Source organism: Natrix helvetica (assembly GCF_964273705.1).
Source record: "Natrix helvetica genome assembly, chromosome: 1".
Lineage (NCBI taxonomy): Eukaryota > Metazoa > Chordata > Lepidosauria > Squamata > Natricidae > Natrix > Natrix helvetica.
In genome coordinates, this window is record NC_138548.1 from 339,837,645 (window position 1) to 339,856,043 (window position 18,399).

The 18,399-nt window shown below is 43.8% G+C and overlaps 2 protein-coding genes across 2 annotated transcripts in view; both read left to right on the plus strand.

Moving 5' to 3' along the window:
• LOC309384145 (uncharacterized protein) overlaps positions 1-18,399 on the plus strand; it is a gene marked incomplete at its 3' end in the record, with an annotated part of 50,722 nt that overhangs the window by 12,098 nt on the left and 20,225 nt on the right. Inside the window, exon 2 of the mRNA XM_081937341.1 lies at positions 10,002-10,116. Within this exon, the coding sequence (XP_081793467.1) occupies positions 10,011-10,116 (106 nt within the window). The 5' untranslated portion in view covers positions 10,002-10,010. The remainder of the gene's footprint in view (positions 1-10,001; positions 10,117-18,399) is intronic.
• LOC309384144 (zinc finger protein 24-like) lies at positions 981-9,764 on the plus strand (the record flags this gene model as incomplete). The annotated part of the gene is made up of 4 exons (XM_081937340.1): positions 981-1,043; positions 5,504-5,551; positions 9,192-9,645; positions 9,751-9,764. Exons 3-4 carry the CDS (start codon positions 9,204-9,206, stop codon positions 9,762-9,764), a joined length of 456 nt encoding a protein of 151 aa, XP_081793466.1. The 5' UTR covers positions 981-1,043; positions 5,504-5,551; positions 9,192-9,203.

The following is an 18,399-nucleotide window of genomic DNA, read 5'->3' on the forward strand; positions in this document are numbered from 1 at the left end:
TGGTTGAGCAATAAGTAGGAATTTAGTAATTTTTAGGTTGTTTTAGATTGTTATTAAATGTTTATTTGTCAACAATTAAATAACTATAATTAACAGTAATGGAATGATAATAGATACAACTTAATGAAATATACTATGTACTGTTAAACTAGTAAAAGAAATCTGGATATAGATTGCAAATTGCGACCTGGGAAAAAGACCTATAAATTTTACTAACAAATTTCTAATTAGGTTTTGTCATAAAGGTGTAATGTTTTTTTGGGGGGGGGCTTGACAAGAGGAGTTGGGATATAAATAGTAAATGACTTTTAGCTAATTATAATAACAACAAGGAAATGTTAATGGATATTGTTTAATAATATATACATGCTCTGGTATTGGTAAAAGCAACTTGGATATAAATTCTAAACAGTGAATTGGGGGGAAAGGGGGAGGAAAAGGCTTAGAAATTTTATTAATTGATTTTTACTCAGAATATGTCATAAAAGTTTAATGTTATTGGAGGATTTTTGAAATAGCTAACAAATGCCATTATGTGGTTGTGGTTTTCAGTATGAATAAGTTCAGACAGAAGCACTTTCAAATAATTGTAGTCAAATGAGAATTGTGGTATATTGATAGTAAGATATATAAAGATTTTTGATTTAAAGTGTATAATCTAATATGAATTACAAGTAATGACTATGGAAGAAATGCACGAAAGTTATTTGTAACCAATCAACACGCTTTCTACAAGATGTATTGGAGGATGATTCTTTTTTTTTGTTTTTTTGTTCAATTTAAATAAAAAAAATCGTTTTAAAAAAGAGTGAACATACGGGGTCAGGCTGGATAGCCTCTCGGGGCCTCTTTCATCTTGTTATTATAAAGTAAAAGACTGAGTTTGAAGCTTGCAAAAGAACAGGAAGTTCTCACAAAACCACAGAGTTCAGCTAAAGTTCTTACAAAGCCACGTAGCCATTATGAGACTAGAACTCCATACCTGTGGCCCATACAAAAGGGGAAGCAAGACAGTATCTGCTTATAAGGCTTCTTTCCTCAAGGTAACCAATCAGAAATGGGTTAAGGATTTCCGTGTTGTGCTGCTTTTGACAAAGTATAAGAATGTGTGCTTCCATTAGAAGAGTTGTTCAGAAGTTACAAAGCCAGAAGTTGACTGGCTTTTCTGAACCTGGCTGCCAAATAAACTTCTCCTTGATCCTGAGACATCTAAGCCCTGTTATTTTCTGCAACACCTGAGCTTGAAAACTAGAGCGCTAGTATTGCTTCTGTGAGTATTTTAAAGTATTCTTTTTTGTTACTCTATAGTTCTGTACAGCTTATTGGAATGTAAGCTCTTTGGGAACTACTCTGCTTCCTTTTAATCACTGTACTGTACTTTGCAAACTACAGTATTGTATTTGTAAGTACAGTTCTTTGCAAAGGTAAAGTTTGTTGGCATTTGCTTTGAAACTGCTTGTAGAAATGCTAGCCAGTGTTGTCCCTAAATCTGAGCTCTTGCTTGGTGTCGAAGCCGATAAGTCACCGGACACAAGGTGTGATATAGAATCATACTTTTATTTTGGTACCAAGATATAAGGACCCCAGTTTGAAAAGCTAACCAAGGGCCCAGAGTAGAATCTTACAGCAGTTTTTATAGTCAAGGGATGGTCGTGTTCAACCCTTTGCCCTCCCCTAATAATGCATGCATAACAGATAATTTTGATTGGTTATTTGGATTTCAGCCCCCCTAAACCCTTACGCTTCTAATGTTCTTGCAAAGTGTGCCGGCTATGTGGGTTTGGCGTTTTTTCTTATAAGCAGCTATTCTTGTTCCTAACATCCTGGCTAGTGGTTTTAAGGAACTAACTTTTGTCTCGTTGTTAATGTGCAGCCACCCCCTCCTTCCTATTGCAGAGCAGAATAAAAGAACAAACAGTTTTTTCTGAGACAGCTCCCCCGCTTCCCCCCTCCCTCTTCAGTGAGAGAGACAGGAAATGAGCAAAGCTCTTAATGGTCAAGGCAAAGAAATGAAGACAACACAAAATGTTTTATCAGAATTCATATTCCTCACTCTCATGTCCATTCCATCCACACCTGGGTTCCATCTCCTCTGATCCCCAGGTCCTCATCTGTGCATACTTCCATCATCTGATCCTTCATTCCCCTCTCGAGGACCTTGGGAGGGCCTACTTCCCAAAGGTCCTCCTGAGACTATCAATTCTTTTTCAATCCTTATTTGCTTTATTCACCTCATAACCAGTTGTCTGAGTAGAGCTATCACACAGGGGATGAAGGCTATTTCTGCTACCCCACACAGCAACAGGAACATCAGCTGTCTGACCCATGAAAACCACTGATCTGTCCGTAATAAGATCAGTCCAATCTGGGATGTTCTGTCTTGTAGGTCCTTTGCAGCTTCTCTGACCATTCCTGATTTATTACAGAAACAGCATTCTTCTCCTAAAACCAAACACAAACCACTTTCTCAGTTGTCAGGAGTTCTAGCCCCCATCGATTTTGCATGACTACTGCTACCAAGGAGTCTGTCTGGCCTTGCACTTCAACTGAAGTTCATGTGGTCTGACCTAGGCTATGTTGGAACTCCTCTGGCAGCTGCTTAAACTGCACTGTAGAGTGAGCTAAGCCACCCACCCCTATCCCAACTGCTGTGCCTCTCCCCAGGATCACTAACAGTGGGATCACTAGTGGCACTCTTTTCTGAACATGGCCTTAGAGAGAGACTGGGAGCAATGTTCCCTCTAATTTTTTTTCAATGTGAGCAGAAAAGTATAGTGTTTGAGCGGCACATTTTCATGCCTGAGCACCTGAATTTTTGTCACAGATGTCACCTAAGACAACAATGAAAACAGTATTATTTGAAACTCAAAATTATGTTTCTTCAAGGTACCCACTTAATAAAAAGTGTTATATAATATCAGTATCACTTAACAAAGCTTCTGCTTAGCAACCAAAATGTTGGCTCAGAAACTCTGGCATTTGAAGCGCGCAAGTCTTAAAGCTGTCAAGTTACAAGAACCTTGCACCCCTAACCCTTTAGAAAAAAACCTAGGGCTCTTCAAACCTGACAGCTTTAAGACTTGTGGACTTCAACTCCCAGAATTCCTCCTCCAGTCATGTTGGCTCAGGAACTCTGACATTGAAGCATGCAAGTCTTAAAGCTGTCAAGTTACAAGATCCTTGCACCCCTAACCCTTTAGGGAAAAAAACACCAGGGGTGTTCAAACTTGACAGTTTTAAGACTTGTGGACTTCAACTCTCAGAATTCCTCCTCCAGTCATGTTGGCTCAGAAACTCTGACATTTGAAGTGTGCAAGTCTTAAAGCTGTCAAGTTACAAGACCCTTGCACCCCTAACCCTTTAGAAAAAATAGTTAAATGAGAATGATGGTATATTGATGGTATAAAGATTTTTGATTTAAAATGTACAATTCAATATGAATGAAATATAAAGAATGATTGTAGTAACGCACGAAATTTAATTGTAACCAATCGACATGCTTTCTGGAAGATGTAATGAAGAATGTTTTTGTGTGTTTTGTTTAATTAAAACAATAAAAAAAAGAAAAAAACGCAGAGGTCTTCAAACCTGACAGCTTTAAGACTTGTGGACTTCAACTCCCAGAATTCCTCCTCCAGTCATGTTGCAGCGACGTCATCTGCGTGGATCTGCTCCATCTTTGGTTTCTTCATCGTGGGCAGGGCTGCTGCTGAAGATGCCGACGAGCTGCCACCAGAATAACTGCTGCTACTTCCTCCTCCTCCAACAGCACCACCACATTTGCACCTGAGCTCAGTGCCGCATTACCCCTGCCCCCTCCTCCTCCACCGTGCTTTTGAGGAGCCATGAGGCTTTTTTCCCCCTGCTCCCCCCCGCCTTCCTACTGGCTCCCGCAGCCTCATGGCTCCTCAAAAGCACGGCGGAGGAGGATAGGGCAGGGGTAATGTGGCGCTGAGCTCAGGTGCTCCGAGTGAAGGGGAGGCGCTGCTGCCACGTGCGGGGATGCCGGCTGGAGCTTTGGCGGCTTCACCTCAGCCACAGCGCCGGGCGGCAAATCCGGCAGTGCTGTTAGAGGAGGAGGAGGAGGTGGCAGCAGTTATTCCGGTGTCGGCGGGGGCTTTGGGGCTTCACAACTACCCTCAGTCGCCCCGTGTTCATCAAAGCAAGTCTGGGGAAGTCCTTTGCGGGCGGCCCATTCTAGCTGCCTGCAAAGGACCTCCCCAGCTTCCAGAGCCTGTGGTAATAGAAATCACTGCGCGGCAGTTGAAAACTGCTGCGCAGTGTTTTATTGCCATGTGTGCGGCCGCGCAGCCGCGCGGCCACGCACCTTAGAGGAAACATTGACTGGGAGGGACGGTTCCCCAGCAACAACACCCATCCTTGGGATGAGATGTACCAAGGTAGCTGTCCCAGTCCATTTGCAAGGCAAACATACCTATGAATTCCCCCCTCACAGGCATAAGACACCATTTTCTTCCAAAGAAACTACCATGCTCATGGAGAAAGCGTGAAAGCGCTTGTATTCATTATGCCAGATCCCCAAAGTCCCTGCCAAACATGTCCGTTAATGGCTGAAGTAGAGGTTCTTCGTGTCACTGGACTTTGTCAATGATAAAGGGAACTCCAGCCTCCAGGAAATAGCAGGAGCTCTCATTTCCAAAGAGAAGAAAGTGGGCGCTGCGTGGGCTTCTTCCGACAGCTGAATCCTCCCCTCCTTTTCCTTCTTCGGCTGCTGGAAGAAGCCCACGTGGAGCGCACTTCCTTCTCTTTGACAGCCACCTTGTTTCCAATTGGAGGGGGGAATCCAAGCGTTAGAGCGAAGAGAAGGCTGAGCTTCTGCTAGGGACTGCCTTTCCTCCCTCTTCCAACAGCCAAAGGAGGATCAGGAGGGGAGGATTAGGCTGTTGGAAGAAGCCCACGTGGCGCATGCTTTCTTCTCTTTGACAGCCATCTGGCTTCCATTTGGGGGGGGGGGAAATCCATGCGTTAGAGAGGGAGAAAAGGCAGTCCCTAACAGAACCTCTCTCTTCTTTTCGTTTCTCCACCCCATACGGGAACGGACACAAAATTGTTTCAACGGGTATGCGCGTACCGTACTACCTGAAACCCACCCCTGTCCCTTTCCTTCGGAAAGTCAGGGTGGGGTACATTGTAAAGTCACCTTTCGTTTTTCATTCTTGTTTCAGTTGATTTATTCCTTTCTTCCTCAGCAATAGAATTAAATGAGATTCTTGTTAAAAAATTTATCCCTTAATACCAGTACTTTAAATACAAAGCTCTTTACTAAAGTATAACATTGCCAAAAGCTTCCCGATCAAGGAGCCCTTCCTGGCCCCCCATGGGAAATGCACTATTTCTCTGCTCTTTTCATGAGCACCTTTGATGCACAGAAAATCCATGGGGGGGGGCACTTCAGCTTTGGGCCTCTGTTACAAGTGTGACGTCATTCAGTTTTTCCTTTCTATGACACTAGACTCTCTCTTTAACCACATGTGCTGTGCAGGAGTTAGAAAGGCGTAAAGAAAATCTGAAAGATCCAGAGGTGGGAAAAGTAGGGATGTATGTGTGTGTGTGTGTTGTTCTCACTGAAAGGGAGACAGTGGGTTCTCATTCTAATAAATGGGGAAGAGAGACATGCCTAGTCCTCATCCAGGTTCAATTGTTTTGTTTTAGGAATGGGAGAAACTCCCCTAGATCCCATGTTTCCCTCCTGTCTACCCACCCTTTTCTATGATTATAACAGGCATGGGGGGAAAGCAGAGGCCATGCATGCTGCCCTCGGGAATAAATCCAGATCCTCAGAAATGAAAGTGGGGGGGGGGGAACCTGGACAGAGTCCTTCCCACCCCCTTTCCTGGTGAAAGCTCCTGTGTAGGGGAGAGCTTGCATGGCAAATCTCAAGCAGGAAATAAGAAATATATTTGCAATGAAGAGAGGCAGAAGATGATGCCTACATTCTCCCTGTGTGCTGGATGACACTAAACTGGGTTTGGACTCACTTTCTAATTTGTTTTCGGAAGTAAACCAGCATCCTAAACCAGGGTCAATTGATTGGCATTTCATTTGATGTGAACTGAAGTTTCATGCTTTGATCTACACTTTTAAAGAGCAAGTCTCTCCTTGTGAGTAAAAAGAAATTGAAATGATCCAAAATGCCAAATACACTCAATCTTCTTGATGGAAGTCATCACTTTACCAGCTGAGTAAATACTTCTCAATATGTGGGGATGAGTGTTTTTTTTTTTATAAATTTTTATTTATTCTTATAAAAATAAAATCATACAAACATAATTTCAAACATATTGCCGTCACAGCGCAAGAAATCATGACGTTTAAATAACTAAACTCAACATTACCGTCCTAATAATAGGCCTAATATTTAGCACCACCATTTACACTATATGCAGCCCATCTAGTCAGCGTACCTACATCGTCAATTCTTATTCGTCCTTTAATTTCTGATTAATATTATTTACCAGTATCTGATTTAAACATATATTATTGCTTCAGTTGTTATTATTCGGTCGTTCCCGTACCCAATTATACCACCTCTTCCACGAGTTATAGAATTCTGAGCCCTTTTTTCCTTTAATTAATTTTGTTAGTCTATCCGATTCTGCGCATTCATTAATTTTATTTATTACTGCCCTATCCATTGGTATTTGATCGCTCTTCCATTCCTGGGCAAATGCCAATCTTGCCGCAATGATTATGTGCAACACCAAGAACCATATCTCGATGTTGATATCTGGGGATTTGAGTCCTAACAGGAAGATTTCAGGTTTCAAATCTAATTGATGTTGGGTGATTTCTATTAACCACCGCCTAATTTTTTTCCAGTATTTAATCGTCATTGGGCAGGTCCACCACTGATGGAAATAGGTCCCCTCTCTGTGACCACATTTCCAGCAATTAGGCATGATCCCAGGGAACATTCTGGCCAGTCTTGCCGGTGGTAGATGCCACCGATATATCATTTTATATGTATTTTCCTTATACGAGGCTGCCATAGTCAATTTCCTATTTTTAAACCAAATTTCTTCCCAACTTTGAAAGTCCAATGTGCATCCTATATTCCGTCCCCAAGCAATCATGCAGTCTTTGACCACTTCTTCCCCTACGTCCAATAGCAATAGATATCCGTAACACTTGGAAAGCATCCCTTTCTCTGTTCCAAAAAGAACCTTGTCCAGTTCTTGTTTATAGGGATATATACCTTCAGTCTTCTGATCTTTTTTAAACCTTGAGAGTATCTGGGAATATGGCCACCATGCGATATGGTACCCTTGCGAAGCTAGTGACTCCCTGGTCTTCAAATTCCCCTGTGAGTCTAAGATCTCTTCATATGTCAAGATCTTCTCCCCTCTGTATCGTGTTGGATAAACAAGGGCTTCCTGAGTAGAGATCCAGCATGGCACCTTCAAGTATAACTTCCTCCTCAACTTCTCCCAAGAGTAGCTCAAGGTCCTACGCACCAAGTGGTCATTAAAGTGTTTGGGTCGCTCTGAACCAGGCCAAATATAATAGTGCCAACCATACTGTAGGCCCCAGCCTTCAATAGTCAGGAGCCGTGTCAGGGTCATCCATTCTTTAATCCAAATTAATAAAGCCGCCTGATAATAAAGCTGCCAATTGGGGAGACCAAATCCCCCTCTAATTCTAGGTTCCTGCATCATTTTCAGTTTAATTCTAGGTTTTTTACCTTGCCAAATAAATTTTGGGGATGAGTGTTGATGAATGGTCCAATCCACAACTTTCTGGCTGTTTGAATATATTCTCTATTCTGTAAGAGAATCAGAAAATGGAGGTCATTTGTTCATCTTCTTTAGGACAACGTTATTTCTTTGGCTAAGAGGACTTTAGGTATTCCCAAGGCTAGTTGAACGTTGCTAAGAATGTGTGGGAAGCCCCCCTCCCCCGGAGAACAAAATATTCGGGGGAATATTAAAAAGAAGCAGAATATTATAGTTCTCCTAAGGGAGAGATGGAGAAACATGCTCTTAAGGGAGGCAGAAGGCAGCTTCAGTCTCCCTGCCCCATGGGGAAACTGAGGGGGGCAGCTTTTAGAAATGCAGATTTGGTAATCCATTCAGAAAGACTGGATCAGGCAGAAACTTCAGATACGCAACACAATTAAGCCAAAGGTTGACAAAGTTGGGCTTTGCCTTGATATATGAATGGCATAACACAAGATGTGGTTTCGTGTTTTTAGAGCAGTGGTCTCAATCTTGACAAGGTCCTCTCTTTGCCCTGGGTTTTCATAAGGTTTCATAACGTATAGCCATTTGGAGATTTTGCAGAAGTCCCCAAAGGAAAGAAGAAAATGTAGAACATGATTGGAATCCAGATCACAAAGATGGGAGACTTTTTATAAAGGTTCTCCAGCTTAGAAATGCCCACCATGCATGGTCATATGACAGCAACACAAGTGCCTTCTGTAATGCTCCAGCCCTGCTCAGATCTTAAAAAGAAAAATTCAATGTATGTGAATGGAAAGAGAATCTGTTCCCAGAACTTGTACTCGTGGACGTTAGAAAAAATTGTGTTTTTTCAGACAAACACCTAGGATTTGTATTTCCCCTTTTGCCTATAGAGTGCCACCCATGAGCCCTACATGACCCCATAGCAGTGACGTGCGGTGAGGTTTATGGCTGGCGAGGCTGGTGACATCATCAGGAAGGCGGGGAATGGGACCACGTGTGCAGGAGGCTGAGGCAGCCTCAGCCTCCTGCACACGTGGTCCCATTCCCCGCCTTCCTGAGTCAACATGAAGGGGACTGCAGAGCGCAAGCTGTGGGACCGCGGAGCGCACTCCGCGGTCCCCTTCATGTTGACGCAGGAAGGCAGGGAATCGGACCACGTGTGCCTTTTCCCTTTTCCCTTTTTTTTCTTTTCTTGATGAGAGCGGTGAGGCTCTGCCTCCCCTGCCTCCCCTGACCGCACATCCCTGCCCCATAGGAATCCAGAAGGTATAAAATCCACCCACTCTAAGCTCCATTTTGTCAGCTGTCCCAGAATGACATGTGGTTGGTCGTTCTGCTTTCTTTCCAATCTGCCGCCAGCCTCCATTTTATTCCCAGCACCTTCCTCCTGTATTGGAACTGAACCAGATGGATATTTCTTCCAAGAAATGAAAAAAAGCATTTGGAGATACAAAACTTTCCTTGGACTAATTCTGAATTGTGTTACAGGGCAGAGAGAGAATGGCTGGCCTTCCTTTAGCAAGTGAGGGAAGTGGAAAAGGCCCTTCCGGTGCTCAGTCTGGAATCCGTGGGGAGATCTGGGCAAGAACTGAGCAGAAGATGCTGGAAGAAGGAACCATCGTTTCACAAGTTCAGGCCTGGAACTTCAGGAGCGTCCAATATCAGGAGGATGAGGGTCCCCGAGGACTTTGCAGCCGACTCCACTTCTTTTGTAGTCAATGGTTGAGACCAGAAAAGCACACAAAAGCGCAGATGCTGGACCTGGTTGTTCTGGAGCAGTTCCTGGCCCTTCTGCCCCTGCAGATGGAGAGCTGGGTGCGGGAGTGTGGAGCAGAGACCAGCTCCCAGGCGGTGGCCCTGGTGGAAGGCTTCCTCCTGAGCCAGGCGGAGGAGGAGAAGAAGGAGCAGGTTGAGTTGCAGGTGAAATATCCATCTTACCCCGGTATTTCTTTCCTTCGTCACAAGTCCAGCAGAGTTGGTAAAAACTTCCTTTTTTACATTTACATTTCAAACACGTATTTGAAATTCCTTTATATATCTTTGGTAGTTTATCAGTATTAAGTAGAAGGATACATCGTTTTATGAAAGATTTATTTCCTGGCATTCACACTATGTGGAGATGCTTCACTAATCTTTGTATAGTTCCCTTATCCATTCTAGAAGAAAGATTTTGCACAGCAATTTCTTTCTTACTTCCCAGCCTAATTGATTGACACCGAGTGATTTGCAGTGGTGTTCACTGGGAAAGAAACTACTTCATGATTTGTGATGTCCATTAATTATTTTCTCCTGTTTAAGTCCTTCGCAATGGAGATCAGAGATCCTGAGAGAAAGAGGCATCCGTCAAATCTCCCTCAAGAACTGTCTTTCAGGGGCATCTCTCAGGGAGATCCAGTTCAGAATTCCTCAGGAGGTAACATAAGGTCTTTCTACTCCTTTGATAAATCTTAACTTTCTCATCTTGTCTGTGTCGTCTCCTCTATAGCATAACTCCTCCCATCTTACTAATAATTATGCTTTTTGAAATTCTGTCTCCCTCACAGGAAAGAATAGAAGGAAGTCGACTCTTTGTTTTGGGGGAACAGAAACTAGGATTGAACCTCCAGCTCAGGTAAGAGAAGAACATTCATTTACTAGATTTCTATTATTCTATTTGCCTCAGGAAATCAGAGGCTGTAGATATTATAGGTCGTACAGTCTTAAGTGTGAAAAATGGGCATGTCATTTTTTTTGCTGCTGTGCAACTTTAAACAGTCACTAAAACCTAAAAACTGTTGTTAGTCGAGAACTACCTGTAGTGTCTTCTGCCATTTTGCCCTCTGCTTTTGGTTGGAGATTCTTTTTAGGACTAGTATCTTAAAAACAACACACTTTTGCTAATTACCTTGTTTACCAGGTCTTATATTCTCTTAGGCCTCAAAATAAGCAGGCTAATTTTCAGACGTGTTTTACCCTGTTTCCCTGAAAATAAGACCTCCCCATATAATAATCCCAATCGGGATTTTGAGCACATGAGGTAAAAGAAGCCCTCCCCGAAAATATTGTAACACAGCAGCAGCCATGAGGTGACCACACTCTCCGCCTCCTGCACCTCAAAAATAGTAAGATCTCCCCGAAAATAAGGCCAACTGCTTTTTTCGGCGCTCATACGAAAATAAGTCCCTATCTTATTTTCGGGGAAATATGGTATTTTTTTCAACTACAGGAGGTGGTTTGGCCTGCTGGCAGCACAGCTTTTGGCTGTCCTGCTGGGCTGCTCCTGCCTGCTGCAGATAAAGTCGTCCCAGATCTATGACTTCCGGAGCTGCAGGTGGAGCTGTGCCGCCCATGCCACCTTGCCGAGCCAGCACGAGAGCTAGCACCCACCAGGGCCAGGGCCCGAAGAGTGCCAGGCTCAACTCATAGCCCAGCATCTGCAGCACCGAGTAGATCTGCAGGCAGGCGCTCAGTAGCCGAAAGGCGGCTGTGGGTAAGACGGTGTGGCTCCACCAGTGGCTGCTGGCAAAGGGGCTCTGGCAGGCCGGCGGTGGGAGGGCGTTTCGGAGGTCAGTGGTGGGTTTCAAAATTTTTGGGAACCTACTCTGTGGGTGTGGCCTCCTTTGTGGGAGTGGTTTGCCGGCCATGTGACCTGGTGGGAGTGGCTTGCTGGCCATGTGACCTGGTGGCAGTGGCTTGCCAGCCCTGTGACCGGGTGGGAGTGGCTTGCCGGCCATGTGCCTGGGTGGGAGTGGCTTGCCGGCCATGTGCCTGGGTGGGAGTGGCCAAGATGATGTCTCTGAATTCTTTGCCCCAATGGATGAACTACAAGAAGATTAAAATAAGTACAAAAACAATAAAAGAGCTACCTACAGAAGGAAGATGACTGTTCTTGCCAGTCTTCAGTATCACGGACTCCAATGAATGGGCTGCACAAAGAAGAGACACAGAAATGAACTCTTTCATTGCATGCACTGCATTGGGATGAAACCAGCACACAAAATAATAGAAAAGGAAAATTACTCTCCTTTTTTGCGTCTTCTGCACCATCACCTCATCACCTTGCTCCAACAACCTGCGCAAACGAGAGACACAGAAAGCTGCCGCCCGTCCGTCCTTGGCCGCTGCCACCACCCGCCCGCCGCCGCCCACCCACCTTCAGCCGCGTGGCTTAGACTGCCACCGCCGCCTGCCACCCACCCCCACCCACCTTCGGCTGCATGGGGTAGGCCGCCGCTGCCCACTCGCCTTCGGCCGCGTGGCATAGGCCGCCACCGCCACCTGCCTGCCTTAAGCCGCATGCCGTACGCCAGCCCACAGCTTTCGCTTCAGGCCTTCCCTTGCGAAAGCTAGGTTGCCACCGCCGCCGCTGCCCGCCCGCCTGTCTTACACCAGCCCGCGGCTTTCACTAGGGAAGGCCTGAAGGCCTTCCCTCACGAAAGCTAGGCTGCCACTGCCACCCACCTGCCTTCGGCCACGTGGCGTATGCCAGCCCGCGCCTTTTGTAAGCTGGCATAAGCTAGCCTCCTGAGTCCCGCCGCCGCCCCTCGTGCTTAGTTGCTTACCTGAGGGAAGCAGGAAGCTCCTGGAAGGCGAAGGGAGTTTTGAAATGGAGAACCCGGTCAGCAAGCGCGATGAGAGAATTGGCGCCACACTTTTAAATGGGTCGCCTCCAGCCCGCTCACTGATTGGCTGGACTCCAGCCAATCAGTGAGCGGTGGGCTGGGCTAGCCTAGTTTAGTGCAGATGGGCGGGGGAGTGAGCGAGCTGCGACGGGACAGCAAGGGTGATCGAGCAACAGGGCCGGTGCCGGCGTTCCCAGAAGTTATTTCCGGGTCCACCAGTCCTCACCGGCTTGCTGAATTTCACGAACCAGTTCGTCCGAACCAGTTCGGACCGGCAGAAACCCCCCACTGTCGTAGATCTTGGTTGACTCACCCTACGCCAGGCAGGAACAGCCCAGCAGGGTGGATGAGAGCAGCGCCTCCAGGAGGGCAAAGAGCTCCTGTGAGGCCAGAAGCAGCACAGGCAGTTGCTCGTGCCAGTTGGTGCAAGGGAGTGGCAAGGGTATCAAAAAAGGGAAAAATAGGACTCAGTTTGCAGCAGCTACCTGAAATGTGCTTGTAGAGACCGTACGGCACGATGAGCCATATTTAGTGGTGCACCAGCTATCAGCTCCTAGCTGATTTTTCACCCTTCCGGAGGACCAGTGGAGGCCTTTTTCACCCTCCCCAGGCTTCAGGAAAGCTTCCGGAGGCTGGGGAGGGTGAAAAACAGCCCAAATGGGCTAATCGGAAATTCGGAAATGAACTTCTGGTTGGCCCGTTGGGGTCATTTTCTGCCCTCCCCAGCATCCGGAGGCTTTTCTGAAGCCTTTCCTTTTTATTTTTTCATTTTCATACAAATAACCACATGGATACCATTGCATACTCAACACCATTTTGTATTATTCAATATTTTGTCAATTTGTCTTACCCTCTAACCCCAAAGACTATCATTCGCTCTTCTGCTCTCCATATACCCTATCCATCACTTTCTTCTCCCTCTCTCCTCCTCCTCTCTACCTCCTTTCTTCCCTCTGTCCTCCTTCTCTACTTCCCCTTCCTCTCTCCTTCTCCTCTTTCCTCTACTTTTTCTCCTTCTCTTCCCCTCCCCTCGACCCTCTCTCCTAACCCTCTCTTCTTCCTCTTGCCTCTCTCCTCTCTTGCACACTCTTCATCTCATTTACATGGTGTATTTCAGCATCTGAGCGAGCTCCATTTAATGTTGATAGTTAGTAATTTCATTTCAATAAATATATTTCATATTAATAATTTTAACATATATCCTCCTTTAAAAAAAAGTATACATATATAGCAATTATATTTTAAACCCTCCCTAAAAAACTTATTTTTTGGCCCAAGTGTGGAGCTGGTTACAATTTCCAGCTATTCTCATCATAATATTGTATAGTTATACATCATTATATGCCCCAAATTTTTTGTTCTCTCTTTGTAATCTCAATAGTTTTCCATTATAAGTATATTTCAAGTTCCCCCTCCATTTTTTCATATCATTACTTAGGTTACATTTAATTATCTTTTAATTACAATCCTTGCTATTCAATGCTTATTTCAATTCCGTTGATCTGCTATACAAAATAACAAGCAATATGCACCTCACTTATATTCATCTTCTTAAAAGATTTATATGTGTCCATATTTCATATATATTAACCTATATGATTATCTTTTCATTATCATATTCAATCAATTAGCAATTCAGTTTAACTATCATGTAAAAAAGTAAATCACATACCTCTACTTTATATTCTCTACATAGTAATTTCTAAATATCCAATTAGCTAGTCATTCGCATTAATATATGTGCTTCGGTATATATATGTATGTATGCTTCTCTTCTTCCTCTTTCCTGTCAAACTTCATTTCTTTCTAGTGAGGCTTTTATCCCAAAGTCTAAGCTGCTTTTTCTTTCTATTGGATATATATTCTTCCTTCTCAAACTTTTCAATCACCCACTGCTACACCTTTCTATGTATCCTCTGTCTCCCTGTCTTCTCTTCCTCTTTTCTCTTATCACTCCTTTCTTTCTTCTCTTTCTTTTCTATTCCTGTCTGGCCGTTTCCTTTCCTTTCTTCTATAATCCCTTCCCATTTCTTTGTTGGGACATATCCCACCTTTTCAATTTTCCCTGTACCACTATCAAACCTAGTGAAATATTTTGTCTGCTTTTTATTTTCTATTGCTTCTGTAATTTCACTACCTTCCCCTTCTTCTTCTTGTTTCTCCATAATTTCTAACTTCAAAATTCTATTCAAGTTTAATTTTAATGACTCATGCATATTCTTTATAATTTCACATATTTCTTCAAATTCCAAACTTTCCATAATGTCCAGCTCAAAAATTGTGGTTAATTATAATTTAAGTTTCTTCTTATTTCCTAATTCTGATTCGGCTCCTATATTCCAGTTCAGCTGAAGTGGAGAGAGAGAGAGAGAAGCGGGAGACATCTTAAACGCTTCGCTTTATTTGTTATTCCCTCCGGCAAATGGCTCCCTATTCTTTCAACTCAATTATTTCCAGCAATACAACTTATTTATTTATTTATTTATTTATTATTCATGCTTCTAGACCGCCCCCTCTCCCAAAAGGGACTCGAATATTTTTAAATCCAGTTTTAAATCTAGGAAAGATAGAATTATGAACATAAAAAAATATCACTTTTTCTTGATTTTCCCTCTTATTATCCTCCACTTCTCATTGATTAGGGCTCCTTAAGATATGTAAATTAGAACAAGCTCGAACAAAGCAAGTCTCCTTGGTGTTGGTATGGGGTTGTTTTTTGCCCTCTCCAGCCTCCGGAGGATTTCCTGAAGCCTCGTGAGAGGGGCGAAAATGACCCTAATGGGCCAACCTGACGTTCAGAAATAATCCCTTTCTGACTTCTGGAAGAGCTCTGGGGGACTGGGGGAAGCTGTTTTCATCCTCCGCGGGCTTCAGGAAAGCCTCCAGAGCCTGGGGAGGGGTTGTGGGTATATGTGAGGGTGGAGGAGGGGGTCGCATGCACATGTGCAGGTGGGTGGGGAGATTGGGCACGTTTGTGCGAGAGAGAGGGTGTGTGCAATTTTGGCACGCCATCAGAAAAAGCTTCGCCATCACTGATTTAGGTGCTGCTGCTGACGTGAAAGAATGGCTTTTACACTTTAGTTTTTTTTCATGCCATGTCACACGAGAGGTCTCATGGAGAGGCAGGCAAGCCCCTCGTCCTTCACTGTGTGGCGTCTCTCCCCCGTGCCTCCTGTGTTTTCCCTTCCCCTTGCTCTTTATCACTCTCCAAAGAGGGAGGCCAAGATTCAAAGGGGATGGGAGTGCTGGGTCTAATCTGAAAGAAACAGACTCTTCCTTCCATGCTGGGTTTCCGTGAGAAAGCCCGGAGAGCAGTTGTCAAAGAGGCAGCCCTCAAGCTACTGCACTCCCTTTCCCTCCTTCTCCTTCCTTCTGAAGTGAGGGTTGAAAGCCTCATTGTTTCCAGTCAACATCCCATCGCCTATTTTGGTTGCGGAGTGTGCGGCACAGCTGGAAGACTACATTGGACAGTGGGGGCTGAATGTCCACAGGCTGTGGCGTGGCAACACTCTGTCCCACCACTTAACTCGCCTCATGGAGGCACCAACAACAATTAGAGGTGTGGAGGTGAGTGGGGAAGGCATGCAATTTGGAAAGCCAGACGTGCAGTGAGGCCGGGGGTGCCACAACACAGTCCCTGTATCCTCAGCCCCCGGCGTCCACCCTGTCCCTCCAGCTCCATTGCACACTCCATGCAAGCAAAGACAGATGGTGGGACGGATCACATGTCTCCCCCTGCCCAGGTGCAACCTGCAGTTGCTTCCAGACACCATCTGGCCCTGCACACATACTCACCACCATCTATGGTTGCCATGCCCTCTGCCCCACCCTCCTTGATGACACGCTGACTTTGGGCTTATTTGGGTGGTAGGGCTTATATTATGAGCAGCATGAAAAATCATGCTAGGTCTTTTTATTGGGGTGGTTCTATTTTCTGTGAAAATACAATAACACTTGAATAACGGTATTCATTCTTTTCAAGACATTTTTTTACAGAATTCTTCATGGTGATCTTCTTTTATGTAATTCTTTGAGTTGGATTTCTGCATGGATCCTCAAAAATGGATCCTCAAAATATTTCAATATTCAAACTGGCAAATTACCATTTTTGAAAACAATGTTTACAATGATTGATAAGAAAAGGATGTGATTAAAAGCTAAGATTTTGAAAATCCCAGGACAGTGGTCATATAGAAATGTCTCCAAGAAAAAACATAAATTTTGCTTGCAAAGTAAATATTAATCCCCTGATTTGTGCCTGGATTTGGAAGCCAAACAATCCAGCTTTGCAAAGGCTAAGAAATGTCTTCCTTTGAAATGTTCTTATTTACATGCCAGCTAATGGCTCACAATACCAGCAGCTTCCTTGCAATCTGAGGAGGGGCAGAGTCTCTGGAGGTAGATGGCAAACCATACAGATCCCTAGTTGAGCTCTCAAGGTGTTGAGGATGGACAGGATTGCTCCTTCTTAGGACAACATAAGTCATTTCATAAAATACTACAAAGAATCCCTTCGCCTACAGACACACTTCTGAAGGCTTAGTATCAGTTATTGGTGGGTTTTGATTCTCTCAAGACACTGAGGGTCTTTTGATTGTGGGTGGATATATTGATCGAGAAGGAAGAGTATTTTGATGATGGCTGACTGGATGTTTGCTGGATCAATTGATCCAGAAGAAAACAGGGCTTATTTAACCTGGCAGTGAAAGTCCTACAGAATCTTTCAAGTTGATAAAACCTGCCTAAAATCTTTTTTTAGTCAAATGCTTCTTATTCTTTCTATTTTCTCATCTAAACCATGGATCCTTACTAAGCACAGCCACTTACCTTAGTGCATAGATTTGCTTTGGAAATTTCTAAACAATAGGAAAGATCCTGCAGTTCTTCCATGACCTGTTCTATATTTTTTCCCCTTTCAGGAGGTTCTTCTGCCCTTTGAGGAGGTGGCTGTTTATTTCTCTGAGGAGGAGTGGTCTCAGCTGGATCCCCACCAAAAAGCTCTGCATTGGGAAGTCATGCTGGAGAATTATAAGAATGTGGCCTCTCTTGGTAAGGGTTTCCTACTCTCCCTCAGAGAGTTCAGGGAGACATTTTGTAGTTAGATGCCATTAGCTAGTTCTTATGAAAACATTTATAAATTGATATCTTCAGAGGGAGTAGGGAAAATTCTGTTTTTCTACTGCTCCTAGGAAGGAAATAGGTCTATGGCATTTTACTTAGATATATCCTACCTAATTTGTTTTTATATTTCTATTTAAACACTTTAATGACAAAATAATTCCTTGGTTTGAGGTAATGCCAAACTTCATCACACAGATTTCAACTATTTTGTCCCAGATGCTTCCATATCAGTCCTATCAAGAGTTGCCATTCAGGTTTTTTGACTTAATGTCTTTTTCAAGGCTTTATGGCTCATCAATAGAGATATTATCATTTCTATACCATGCTATTATTAGGATACAAATATGCTGTATATATTAGAATTTGGCACAATACCTGAAGGCAATCAATATGACTTCTGGCAGAGTGATCTTTTTCCTAACCTTTCTCTCACTTTCATTTCTCTTTTCCTTTGAAGGTGATGATGAGAATGAGAATAAAGACTCTGCAGAACCAATCAAAGTGTTTAGACAGGGAGATGTAATGGAGAAACCTGCAATTCAAACAGAATTGCAAAGGCAGGAGAGAAACCTATCAAATAACTGGAATAAGAAAAGGTCATCTCCTTCTATTGTTGTTCAGATACAGGACTTCATTGATCAACAAGAAAAACTAAAGAACATATATATTGAGAAAGGTGTCAGAATCTTCAGAGAGACATTAAATGTAAATGGACCCTGTCCACCACAAGCCAAAGGAGGAGCCAATATAGGGAAAGACAAAGGAAAAAATTACAGTTGGATGGTCACACTTTCTCAAATAAATGGGTCTCTTGAGTCACAGAAAAGTTTTCACATGGGAGAGAAGTCAAATAAAAGCAATGAACATGGAAACAAGACTATTAATAAAAGGATAACCACAATGGAGAAGCCATATAAATGCATGGAGTGTGGAAAGAGCTTCAGAACAAGCAGCAAACTTACAAGGCATCAAAG